The sequence below is a fragment of the Gambusia affinis genome, linkage group LG09 (assembly GCF_019740435.1).
Source record: "Gambusia affinis linkage group LG09, SWU_Gaff_1.0, whole genome shotgun sequence".
NCBI classification, from domain to species: domain Eukaryota; kingdom Metazoa; phylum Chordata; class Actinopteri; order Cyprinodontiformes; family Poeciliidae; genus Gambusia; species Gambusia affinis.
In genome coordinates this window covers 10,189,795-10,202,859 of record NC_057876.1, presented here as the reverse complement: position 1 = coordinate 10,202,859, position 13,065 = coordinate 10,189,795, and the positions used below count along the sequence as shown (strand labels likewise).

Below are 13,065 nucleotides of genomic sequence, written 5' to 3'. Positions count from 1 at the left end.
ACACCCTGTTCAGCTGCGCTTCAGACTGTAAAACTGTTTGTTTTCTGCCCGGAGAGGAAATGACAGCTGATTCATCTCCTGCCTTGTTTTCCTGGAGCATCTTGTTCGGTTTTCATTGTTATTCTGGAGGCGACGCACCGTAGTCAGCATTGTCACCTTTTAACTTGACGGCCTCTGGTGTAAATCGGAGTTTTCTCAGCTTCCTCCCAGTCAGTTCAGTTGCTAATTATAAACCAGCTTAAAATGGTTCTGTACGCATTGGAGGATTGGCCAGGGACCATCCTATCCGTCATTACCCTGAATCATGGTTATAATAGTTTTGGATTTTTCATCATAATTTTAGTGGTATTTTGTTGTGACTTTCTGTTCGTCTAATTCAGTTAGTTTTAATTAAGAGTTTAACAGTTTTTATTAGTTGTTATTAGTTAAATACTGTTTAGTTTTGATGTAGTTTTAGTAATTTTTGTTTGTTCATACTTTTGTTAATTTTTAGGTGCAGAATTCAAAAAGGTCAAAGTATTGTATTGCGATTGCATAATGAATACTGAATGGAAGATGCAATTTTCAAAAAATATATTCAATTTCACATCAGTTTGAAACATTAATATAGATCCATGAACACGAAAAGGAAAGATATTATATGCATAACTTCAGTATGCCTCAGTTAGTTTTATAAACACACAGTATAGTTCCAGATAACTACAATCTTTTCCCCATTATTTGCCATTTCTCTTTATTTCAGTTAACAAAAGTGTTTTCTCAACTTTCTCACTGTTTTAGCTAGCAGTAATAACCTTGTCCTGGACAGGAAAGATTCTGAATTTAAATGGATAAATTATCATTTGTTGTGAGAGACTAAAGAAATTAGAAAAAAATAAGAGGTCCAGATCTCTGGTTCTGGTGTCACATGGGAACTAAAGGTTCCCAAATGTGAATTGTTGTGTTTTTCTCTCACTGTTTAAAGTAGTTTTATTGTTTTATTATCGGCTGTATGATTTGTCCTTCTAATCAGCTGAATATCCTCTTCCCTGCTTCTGCACAGTCTCATTAATGTCTCATCTGAACTGCACTTTTTGTATCTATCTTCATAAGTTTAAGAGGCTGCGATGCATACAAGCAGCCCCCGCTGTTGAGTGGCACCTGCCCATGTTCTCAACACTTCTAAACACAGCCTGGGTAATTTCAATAATTTTGTCTTCATGTCTTCATTGAAGAAAACAACCTTACAGATCCTGAGGGTATATTGATGATTTATTGCTTATTTGCTTACTTTTCAAAAAAAAAAAAAATGGAACAAAATGTTGACATTCTCCTGCAAAATAATGATTTATAAAGTTGGTTTTCATAAAAGGTCATGAGAACGAGGCCTCTTCTAAAGCAGCAGAAACATATGGGTGCAGAGGGAGGACTGAGAAAAAGAGGAAGCCCATCCTGTTGTTCTATATTTACTCCACTCCCAGTAGTAGCTGTGTCTCTGTGCAGCTTTGTCGGCCAGAGCAAAGGCCCAAGCAGTTCGGCCTGATAAGGAATCTCTGTGTCTGGCTGTGCTGCTCCCAACAGAGACAAAGTCGACCTTACTTAACAGACCAGGTTCAAAACCCACATGGTTTGACGTTAAACTTTACGGGCCAGGATTTTAAAAGGCATGTTGAGGTCCTACACGTTGTGAAACAACAATAAAGGTAAAAAAATGAGAAAGATACTGACAGCGCTGCTTTGGCTGGAGTAACGCTATAACCTGTAAACATTGTTGCTTTCTTTCTCTCTCTCTGTCTCTCTCTCTCTCACTCACTTCTTACATTCTCCTTGTTTTCATGTGGAAACCTAGCAGGAAGTGTTTGGTGTAAAGTGAGATTGGGAGCGAGAGCTGTGTGAGAAAAAAACATTGATATGCTGCGGTGTTTTCTTCTTACTGTGAGAGAGAACATCATGTTGAGATCAGCCTCGGTGGGGAATTTTATTTTTGTTTTATCCCACCGCAGATTACTTTAATACATTTTTCCCCCCCTCACTTTTCTGAATCTTACTTTACATTGAAAGCATTTTCTTCCAGGTTGATTTCTTCCCCTTCATTTGACTCACCTTGATCGGAGTCACTGCTAAATAGAGGTGAGCACACGGCTTATGTTTGACCGTAAACATTACAAATCCTGGACCTCAGTTTTTATTTGCTAAACATGACATTGTGTTTGCATTCCTCCTTTATTAGAGATCAGTGTCAGCTGTTTCTATTGGAATGATTCCTACTGCTTACAACTGCACACAATCTGCACATTTAGGCACCCGGTGAAACACTTCGCCCCGAGAATAATCAGCCTGGAGAGACACAGCAAGTTTTCTCACATTATTCTTTCACAATGTAATATTGTGAGGAGTAAAATTTAATCTCTGCTTCCTAAATCAAATTGTTTTATCATCCATTTCCATAAACAGCGGTGATGGCTTTGGTGCAAAAATGTATCTGTAATGTTGACACTTCTCACAACCTTACTTTTTGTTCTGCAGATAAAGATAGAGCTAAGCAAATGTTTCAACAAAATGAAGTACCTCGTATCAACATGGATCTAATAATTGAACGTCATGTTATACAGTTGAGCACAAAATTATGTATACTTCCAGCAGATTTCAATTGAAAATGATCTGTTTCTTCAGGCTGGAAGTCAAATTAACATTTTTGGAGAGACTCAACCAAAGTCCTCACTTGAATCTGACAGAAAACCCACAGACCTAATCATTAGGGAGGCGGCAAGAAACCCAACCTCAGAAATTCAGAGCTCATACGTTGTCACAATAACAGTAAAATGGTTATGACAATAAATATGTTTTTTTTCTTTGATTACTCAGAATGATGAGCCCATAGTTGGCTGTTTAATGATGTCAGGGGAAGTTTTATTGGTTCCCTTTCAGCTTCAGGTTGACACTGGATGATTACTGGCCATGGTGGCAAAAACAAAATCTTGTTGCTATAGAAAATATTGAAAGTCATAATAAAAAATCTCTAAGCTTTAATCCATGGTCTGTTCAGTGCAACACATTCACAGACTGCCGATTAAAAGCTCCCACAAACAAAGACGACCTATGAAAACTATCTAGCGGTGAATAAAAATTGTGCTGCTGCAGTCGTTGCTGTCTCCTGATCCACTTCTTCTTTTCACCATCTTACTTTGAAACACAAATTAACATCTATAACTGTGTATTTATCTATGGACTGACATGTTTTTGGATATGTCTGACAGGATTGTGCTTTATGCAATCTATCAACTTCCATCTTTAAAACCAATACACAATGTGCAAGGCTTTAATATTGTTATTAAATGTCCATCATTTTATGTCCACAATCCACACAAAAACTCAAAGGCTGTTGAGATGGTTTCCTGAACATGAACCTGAGTTTACTGTGCCTCCACTATTGCCTGATTTAATTGATTTCATTGATTGACCTTATATTATCAATCTCTGCACTACTGTTGAACAGCATCCAATTTTTTCTTTAAAGCAGGATCCTACTGGAGCTTTCAGAACTTTTCTTGATGATCTGTCTATCCTTGATGGTCGCCTACATAAGAGGAAATGCATATTTATGGCAATACAACTTTCCCAGACACAATTCTGTTACAAAAATAAATCCTAGTAACAGCAATCCACGTCACAAATCAGTTCTTGTTTGCTCTTCGTGCGGAGCACTGCTGCTCAGCTAGTCAAAAAGACTATTATGTGAAGTAGATTGTGGTTTTTGTCATTAGATAAGACTGCACGGCTAGTTCAAATAACCACATTATGTTACCCAGATGCTATCATCAATTTTATCCAATGAAATTTTACTGGAATTTTGCTTTAACAAGCATGTTCTGCTTGTTAAAGATGAAACAGAGCAGACATGTGCAGAAATGTGTCAAGTACGTGACGAGTGTTTGTCCCCGGCGGTGTGTTCAAGGTCGGGACTATCCTGAGGACTGCCTTCAGAGCTCTGAGTTGTCTGTCTGTCTGTCAGGCAAGCAACAACGCAGCGGGACTTATGATAACAGAACACATGCACACCACCATGCAAACCCTGCGTAAGTCGCGCACCCACGGCCCGCTTTGTCAGAGCAAATGACAGAAGCTCCCCGCCTCCAGGCACCGGCGCCACAAACTGCTCCTTTTATAAATTAATCACCCAGCGCATTAAAGAAACAATGCACAAAGACACTTGTTCGAGTCCCTGTCATTAGCTGCAATGACAAAATCTGAACTAATTTCTCTAAAACAAATAATGGGCCGAGGGGTTTCTGTCACCGAGAGCAACAAACGGAAGTAGGAAGACGAGGAAGCTGACACAGGAGTGGGAGCAACCTGAAAAATGTCACTAAGGGAACCACATTTTTTTATGACTCAAACACAAACCGCTGTCAGAAAAGTTTAAGACTTAACCCATCACAGCAGAAATGACAGGATTGTTGTGAAACAGGAGAAAGAAAGAAAAAAAAGAGTACACCAAGGACAAGACATAGATGAAACCTTTTTAAAACTTTATTTACACTTACTCGGTCAAAGGAAAGGCTGACAAAAAGTTGATACTGCGCCCCTCAGAGACTGGACCCAGGTGAATCAAAGTGATGCTGGCACAATATTCCTCTTAATGGCCCAGATAAACAAAAGGAAAACACACACACACACACACACGTCTAGCGTCGAGTACACCTCTTATGCAATGCATTTTCCACCAACATGGTGAATGCACACTCATCTTCCCTGGGGTAAACTCTGCTCAGCTGGAAACAGCAGACAAGAAAAAAAAAAAAAAGATTATCATAATGTACTGACCGGCCTCAGAAGAATTTTAAAAGTCAGTTCAAAGTAACCTTGGGTCAAGCAAGTAATTGCATGACTTAGCGCGGGAAAAAAAAACAAATAGTGCACAGAGGAGACAGTGTGTGCCTCCTTTACTCATCACATTTCCAGGGTCATCTGCTGTGTCATCATCACACCCTGCCAGCCTCCAGCACACAGGACCCAACAAACCTCTCTCGCTTTTTTGCTTTCTGACTCCGACTGTTTCGTAACGGCCGTGCACAAAGAGAGCAGCGCCGGATCATGTTACCGTGGCTGAGCTCTAAGATCCATGGTCCGTGATCTATCCCTTTCTCCTATTATACCCATCCCTGATGACACACAGAGGGATCGAGAGTCAGACAGTGAGTTAAGGCTGAGGCAAGAAAGAAGGGTATCTTGTCAGCTTCACTTTGTAACATCTAGCTTTAACATGATAATGTTTCTGATATTACTCAACAACATCAGAACAATTTGACATTGACTTTAAAAGTTAAAATTTCACTTTAAAAAAGAAGAATTATCCTTGCACTGTTATTTTTTGCGAATTCAGGCATTACACAATGGCCAATCTCGTCGTGCTAGCAGCTGCTAAGGTGTGGGATTTATTAAACAGGTGGCTGGTGAACATCTCGTCTTTAAAGTTGATGTTTGAAGCAGGGGAAATGGGCAAAGGCAGGCGAATGTGGCCCCATTTACCAGAAAAAGCGACTGTAGATCAAATAGCTGAAGAAGTTCATACTAACTTTGATAAAAAGGTAGACAGAATAAGCAAGGCAATCACAACTTGGTGACTCCTGTCCACCACCCAAAACTCTCCAACAAGCACCAGAATTTTGGCTACGGAAATATGAAACACGGTGGCCTGGTCTCAAAAATCCTATTTTCTTTTACATCTCCTGGATTTTAAAGTGCATGTGCCTCACTTACCTGAAAAACACACAGCACCGTGATTAGAAAAGCAATGCTTCGGGCAATATTCTTGTGGGAATCCTACCATCTATAATATAGATGGTAGAATGGTAGCAACCAGTGAAATTAGTTGTTGGTACATGGTAGCATAACATTCATATAGATATTATATGAATGTTATATTGATCATACTGACCTTGTACATCCATTCATGGAAACTGTATGACCTGAACGGCATGCTTCCTTTCAGCAAAGATTGTTCAGAAATGGTTTGCGGTGCACAACAAGTTGCAGCTGATAACTTGGGCTCCACATGTGTTAAAACCAATCAAGCTATGCTGTGCTGCAGACAAGGGTGATGTACAGAAAATACAAACTGTTTGGTTTAATTATTATTATTATTTTTGTCTCAACTGGCAAAAAAAATAAACCTGTCTGAATCTATTTTTGTTTAATTCTATTTAAAAACAGTCAAACTGCACCACATAGGTTGAAGCTGAGCCTTTGTACCTTACTGATTTTTATGTTTTTAGTTGAAATTGTTTTTTTATTCTGAAATTGTATGCTGTGCTCTTCTTTCTTTATATAATCCTTCTTAGGTGGCAGACTTCCTTGTAGTAATTTGAACTTATCCCCAGCGATGATTCTTCAGGGTTTTTAAAACTCTTCCAGAGATTTTCCTTTAAACTTTTGCTGCTTTATCTTTCTCTTTCAGTCTAAATTTTCAAAACTTCTGGAGAGATATTAATCAAGGTTCCTGTAAAGGTGTCTCAAGAGACACTGATTTTTTAAGAACCTGGCATAAAGATATTAGTTTAAAAAAATAATAATCATTTGTACCCAACTTTACATAATCTATTTTACATGTACGCAGAATTTAAGCACAATTTGACATTGACTTCTATTTGATAATAGTAACTATAGAAAAGGGAAATCACTTTGGAGAAGAGAAAATAAAATACTACTATAAACATAACTTGGATTTCTTTGTATGCAGCGTCAAATCATAGAAATACAAAATGTATTCTGAGTACCACTAAGAGCGACCCATGCACCTCCAATGGTGCTTCTACCACGGTTTGAGAACCATACACTGAGGACTTGATTCTTTGTATGAAAATATAACGCACAGTTCATAAATAGGTCAGGATACCGGGGTTTTGAGTATGACCGCAACGTACTGGTATTCAGTATCTTACTTCCTGTGCCAAAGGGCTGAAGCAGAAGGGCAGAGCATACACAGGAAGGAAGAGGGGCAACCATCCAAAGCTAAATAATGCAATGCTTTAGTCTCCATGTTATGACCTAGTAAATGGCTGGTTATACAAAAAGACTCAGACCCCTCATGGGCCACATCTGACAGCACAATCAGCAGGATGAATTGACCAGCAAGAATGTAAAGTCGTGTAAGCTTCTGCTCTCAGGGTGGGGACTTTCAACATTACAAGTCCGTGTAACTCTGGGAAAACTCCCCGTCATGTTTCAGGGCAACACACATTCTGAACTGCATGAATAAGGGAAGGAGCTATCTCTAAACAAAGCAGGTACAGCTTAAAACAAGGTTTAGAAAAATAAAATGAGGAGGCACTGCGTGGTGTAGAGGTAGAGCGAGCACGCTCTATGAAGAGGCTACTGTCCTCAACGCAGCCATTCTGTGTTCATTCCTGACCCACAGACCTTGGCTGCGTGTCTTCCTCCCTTCTCTCTCTGTACATTTCCTATCTGAGGACGGTCCATAAAGACCTCTAGTGCTAAATAATCTTTAAAAAAAAATTAAATCCTATTAATGAGATGTCAGAAACTGTATTGGAATGATCAGGACTGTTTCTGGGTGTATGGGGTAAAAAGTAATTCTTCACTGATCTTCCCTTTCCCTGCAGGTCAGCTGGCAAAAGGAAAGCTTTTCACCACTTTTAATGGAATAAAAACATTGAATTACCTCTTTGGTGTGTCAGCAAGTTTTCTAAAAACCTGTTCATTAACCATGTATTTGATTCAGGCGTGTTGGAGCACCGATGCATCCAAAAGTTGCAGAACAGAGGCACTTGAAGGCTGGAGTTGCTGACCCTTGCTATGAGCATTTGGACTCCAAGAAAATTGTACTTACAAGATTAGTATTACTGATCAAAACAATATACTGGCTGTTTGACGCTGTCCGTACTTTCATACTCTTGTTTAAACAAGATACTAGTTACTCAACAAACTGTGGCAGTCGCAAGTCTCCACTCCCCACTGTTCATTTGTGAGTCAGAAAGTCAAAAGTTTAGGTACCACTGCTACAGGTTGCACATTTCTAACTGTAACATCATAATATTTCAGAATTATTCTGTTTTTAACAAAAGTAATTATTTTATGTCATACATTTTTGGTTTTACTCTTTTGCCTAAATACCAAGCTTATAACACCTTAAGAAACTCACACAGACCAATGCCTATAGGGCTGAGGGATAAGGGGGTTAGGAGGCCAAGGGGTAGTTGTCATGTAACTCCACACACTGAGCTTCTTGACATACTATGAATATGTCTTAAGAGCAAAATTTATCCTAGGCCACGTTGGTGCACAATCAGAAAAAAACCCCTCCATTAAATTTTTGTTATTTGCATCGGAAATGTTTACATTCTCCCCTTTGGAGTTATTTTAAAAAAAAACAACACAACTTAATGCACTATGACACATCTGCAAAAGGCAATGCCAGTACAACTTCTCTCCACACGCATGTCTCGGGGATACCCAATTATGTCACTCGCAGTCTCGCACAAATTAAGCAACTCACGGAACCGTGGAAGCCCCCCTTCAGGGGTCCCACCCTACCTTCGGTGTGGCAAGTGGAGGACAGGATGGTGCTCGGAGGGCGGAAGAGGTACGGGAGGTAACGGGAAAAACATTTCATCTTCTCCGGTGCTTGCCGTCGGGTGAAGAGCGCTGCGTTGCGGGCTCCACATCCGCACTGCTGCCGCGACGGCCAGCCAGAGACGAACCTGGGAGGTGCGGGAGGGGAAAGAGGCTGCTATGTCCGCGGCGGTGCAGGGGGGCTATGACAGCATCTCTCCGGATCTGGTAGAACTGCGCTCCGACCGGTGGGGAGCAAAGCCGAGTTGTTTAAGCAGGACACTAGGGGTTCGCTTCTATCCTGTCAGCTGAGGAGGTCAGTACTTGTGTGGTCTGTGGGTGAAAGCAGCCTCTGCTGTTTGTTTGTTTGTCAGCTGCTCCGAATGGGGAGAGCAACTGCAGCTGATTACAGAGATCGAACAGTGAGATATGACACACTGTGACGAACAGCAGCATGAACTGGATGAATCATAAACAAAACTTGTTTGCTGAGCAGATTATCGATTAATTAGGTTTGGCGCCACCTTGTGACGATTTTATTTATATTAAACAAACTTGTAACGTGGCATGAGTAAAAGCATATAAGAGAATATGCTTCATCTCGTGCAGAGTCTAAAGATAACTTTAATTCGCAATAATACAAAAATGTAAGTAAAAATTAAACAACTTGAATAGTTTTGAAATGACCTTTCAAGCCAAAATGTAATAACTATAAATATTAACGGAAGCAGTGCAGATGTCAATATTAGAAGTAGGTGGTCTTTAATTTTGTTTACGTGCGTTATTTTTTACATGAGCCTGCACATCTCGCGAGACTTTACTTTGAACTAATGTAGGCGGAAGTAGTTTGCAGGTCTCTTTTCCGCCGGCCATAGAGGAGCAAAGGCAGGGTAAGGATTCCTGTCAGCGAAATTTACCAACGTTATCAACATCCATCCTCCATGTAATGTTGCTGTGTCGCAATGAACACACAGTAACACAATATAAACATGAATACTAATAAATCACAGATATTATTGATTACATTTTACTGGTAGATTATGATATATGGACACACTGTATGTGGACTCCTTGCTAGCTACGGCTCTATCCGCATGCTGTAGTTGTACGACTTCATTTCGAGTGAAACGACTGTAATTCTGTGAATTTTATAGTTCCACGAGTTGCGTCAACTAATTAGAACAAGTTTCCGTCTTTATAAAATAACCGAGTTTCCTCTTTAGCTTGTAGTAAAACCTTCGGAGCGCCGTTAGCTACTTTAGCATGTAGCTTTACGCTGTGAGGACTATGCTGGCTTGTATGCGAACAGTTGCTCTACTTCTATGTGTAAGAAAATTCATATTGGCCATCATAAATGTTTGTAAGCTTTATAACAATGATGTTTGGGAGGCTAGGAGCTACAAGTGCAATTTTCCTATGGAAATGTGGGCTTTGCAGTTTCACAATATAGCCTGTTTGTTTCACTCCACAGCATCATGAAGCTTAACCCGTTTGTAACATCCTCCCGTCGCAAGAACCGCAAGAGGCACTTCAATGCCCCCTCACACATCAGGAGGAAGATCATGTCTTCCCCGCTGTCCAAGGAGCTCCGCCAGAAATACAACGTGAGGTCCATGCCTATCCGCAAAGACGACGAAGTGCAGGTAATGTGGTTCAGAGAGCTGAAGAGTTCTGGTCGAGATGATGAGTTTTGATCACAGTGTAGCTGAGCCAGTGATGCTTTTGCTCCCAGGTTGTCCGTGGACACTACAAAGGGCAGCAGATCGGCAAGGTGGTGCAGGTCTACAGGAAGAAGTATGTCATCTACATTGAGCGTGTGCAGAGAGAGAAGGCCAACGGAACCACAGTCCATGTCGGCATCCATCCCAGCAAGGTGAGACACATTTCCGAAGGTCCTCGGCTTGGAAGAGCATGTTGAAGTGTTAAAAGAGAACTGTGTAGGGTCATGTGGTGATGTCTCTACAGATTGTTTGAATGTGTCGGGCGATTGCTCTGAGAACTATTGTCTAGTATTTTATTGGTTTAATTATTTCAGCATTTCAGAAATGTGGTGGAAAGAGTGAACTTTGTTGTGTTGGACTCAAATAACAACATTGTCTAATGGTGAAAACCTGCTTGAATGAATCTGCCAAACTGATGTAGAGTTTATTGTAACTATTACAGGGTTCCTACACAATTTGTTGGCATTTGCTTTTGTCACTTTCCAAGTTTGGAAAACTTGTTCAATCACATCTGTGCCACTTGATCATTTCAGTTGAACATTTTAGTCTTTAGTATTTAAGTTTTCAAGTGTATAACAAACTTGCAGGGGAAAGTTGAAATGACAAAATGTGTAGAAACTGCTGTCAACGCTCGTTAATTGGGCTGTAAAAAGCGTTTGCTTCGCTTACATTGACATCAGTTTTCTTCAGGCATTCAAATTCAATTAGCCTGAGATACTGTAGGGATAATTAAAAGCTCAACAGCCTTCTGTGTTATAAAATTGTTTTTGTGGAAGTTACTGCCATGGTCAAGAATTTGGGTCCCGTGTGTTGCACATGTTGACAACAGCCACACGCTTTTAAGTGTATCATGTAATTCCAAGGCTTTTAGTGTTTGACTCTTAGTATTATGTGGCTGTGTGGGGGAAGAAATAAAGGAAAAAAATCAAGTGGACCTGACATTTGAGTGAAGGATAGAGTGCAATTTTTAATGCTTCCATTTAAAACCTTTAATATTATTATTTAATTTATCTAATGCATATATACCTTATCTTTTCGGATGATACAGTCCACTTAATAAAGCTTATTTTTTTATTTAGATTATTATTGTTATTACACAGTCTCAAAACCATAAATTAGTAACTGATTCTCATGACACCTAGCAAAATCCAACTGTTAGCGCGACACCTTGTCCTGCTGTGTGCATGTTTGTATCGACACTGAACTGACCCAGAGCTGTATTTAACAGTGGAGATCAGAGCTTTTTCCTTTGTCATTGAGACACAAAGATGAGTGAAATGTGCCACTGACTATTTTGCATTAAACCTTCCTTGGTCAAACATATCAGCAAGTTTTCTTTAAATGTTTAACTCAGGAGTGGAAATGCCAAATTTCCAGATAATCTTAACTGTCCTTTTAAAATGATTGTTTTAATTAATCTGTTTTTCAAATTCTTTGTAAATATAAGTGCATCCAAATTAAACACAGTTGTTGGACTGCATGCTGAGCCGCAATTTTAAAAACTCAAGACTAACTTGCACTACAAGTGTCCTTGGACAGCCGGGATACCTAGCCATCAGTAGTTCACAAACTTGTTTACACATCTTTGACCTTTTCCTGGTGTTGTGGAGAAGTGCTCACAGTATAGGTATAGATAATGATTGTTATTTTATATGTTTATTTATAAAGCTTAAAAATGGATTTGAAAGCATAACAAATCACAGGTTGCCTCTTTATTTTTCAGTAGTTGCACCTTAAGCATTTTGTAGTGCTCCTTGTAATCCTGCATCAAAACTGTCTTCAAAGAATATCTATTTATTTTCCATTTAGTTGCATCCAGTTAAAAGTTTATAGTTAATGACTAAACACATTAGGTTGATGCCACTGAAACATTACTTTAAAATTTCTGTGGTTAATTGGTTTCTGAGCACTTTATTCAAATCTTTATGTATATTTCTGTCTCTTTCTGGTTATTAAATGAAGTTCTGCGTTGTTTTTGATACTACTTTCAAAATTACATATTTGCTGCCGATACACAGCCAAGGGATATTTTGTTGTTCTGAGGGCTCTTAATAATTGCAGTGAGACATGATTTTTATGTTTTATGTTTTTATTTTTCCAGGTGGTCATCACTAGGCTAAAGCTCGATAAGGATCGCAAGAAGATCCTTGAGCGCAAGGCCAAGTCTCGCGCTGTTGGGAAGGACAAAGGCAAATACAAGGAGGAGACCATCGAGAAGATGCAGGAGTGAAAATGATCTTTTGCTATTAATAAACTGTATAATTGGATCTCATTTTGTTTGGAGTTTTATGTGTACACATATATATTCATATAAATATTCCAAAATTAAGACATCACAAAATGTAACTGTCCAGATTTGTGACTGCTTAAAATATGTTGTGAAACATTCATTTTAAATTCTGGCTGACAAAAGTCTGTGAGAAAGAACATCTGAACTTGAATTTTGACCTATCATGTCACATTTGCATATTTTAGTTAAAATATTTCTAGAGCTGCTCCAATGTCCTTTATGTCATCTAAAGATCAGTCTATTAGTTTTGTAAAATTAAGTCTTTCAAGTTAGGAGGCGGGCAATTATGGAGGGAGCCAAAAGCCATTTTGAGACATTGTTTTCACATCCTTAAGGCTGAATGAAATTAAAGTAGTTTCCTTTGCTGTCTGAACTATTTTTCAATTTTCCCAATGATAAACAATTTAGAGCATGTGTCCTGCTAACCAGCACAGTTGTAAGAAACAACCAATCCAGTGTGGTGCTTTTTTCATAATTAATATATTTTCATTTTAGTGTAAAAAT

At 39.2% G+C, this 13,065-nt stretch overlaps 2 protein-coding genes across 2 annotated transcripts in view; one reads left to right on the top strand and one right to left on the bottom strand.

The window, feature by feature from the left end:
* ppp2r2ba (protein phosphatase 2, regulatory subunit B, beta a) overlaps positions 1-8,981 on the bottom strand; it is a 49,638-nt gene extending 40,657 nt beyond the window's left edge. Inside the window, exon 1 of the mRNA XM_044127961.1 lies at positions 8,533-8,981. Coding sequence (XP_043983896.1) covers positions 8,533-8,611 — 79 coding nt within the window. The 5' untranslated portion in view covers positions 8,612-8,981. The remainder of the gene's footprint in view (positions 1-8,532) is intronic.
* Positions 8,982-9,344: 363 nt separating this feature from the next.
* rpl26 (ribosomal protein L26) lies at positions 9,345-12,538 on the top strand. Its single transcript, XM_044127964.1, has 4 exons — positions 9,345-9,440; positions 10,022-10,193; positions 10,283-10,423; positions 12,373-12,538. Exons 2-4 carry the CDS (start codon positions 10,026-10,028, stop codon positions 12,499-12,501), a joined length of 438 nt encoding a protein of 145 aa, XP_043983899.1. The 5' UTR covers positions 9,345-9,440; positions 10,022-10,025; the 3' UTR covers positions 12,502-12,538.
* The last annotated feature ends 527 nt before the right edge of the window (positions 12,539-13,065 follow it).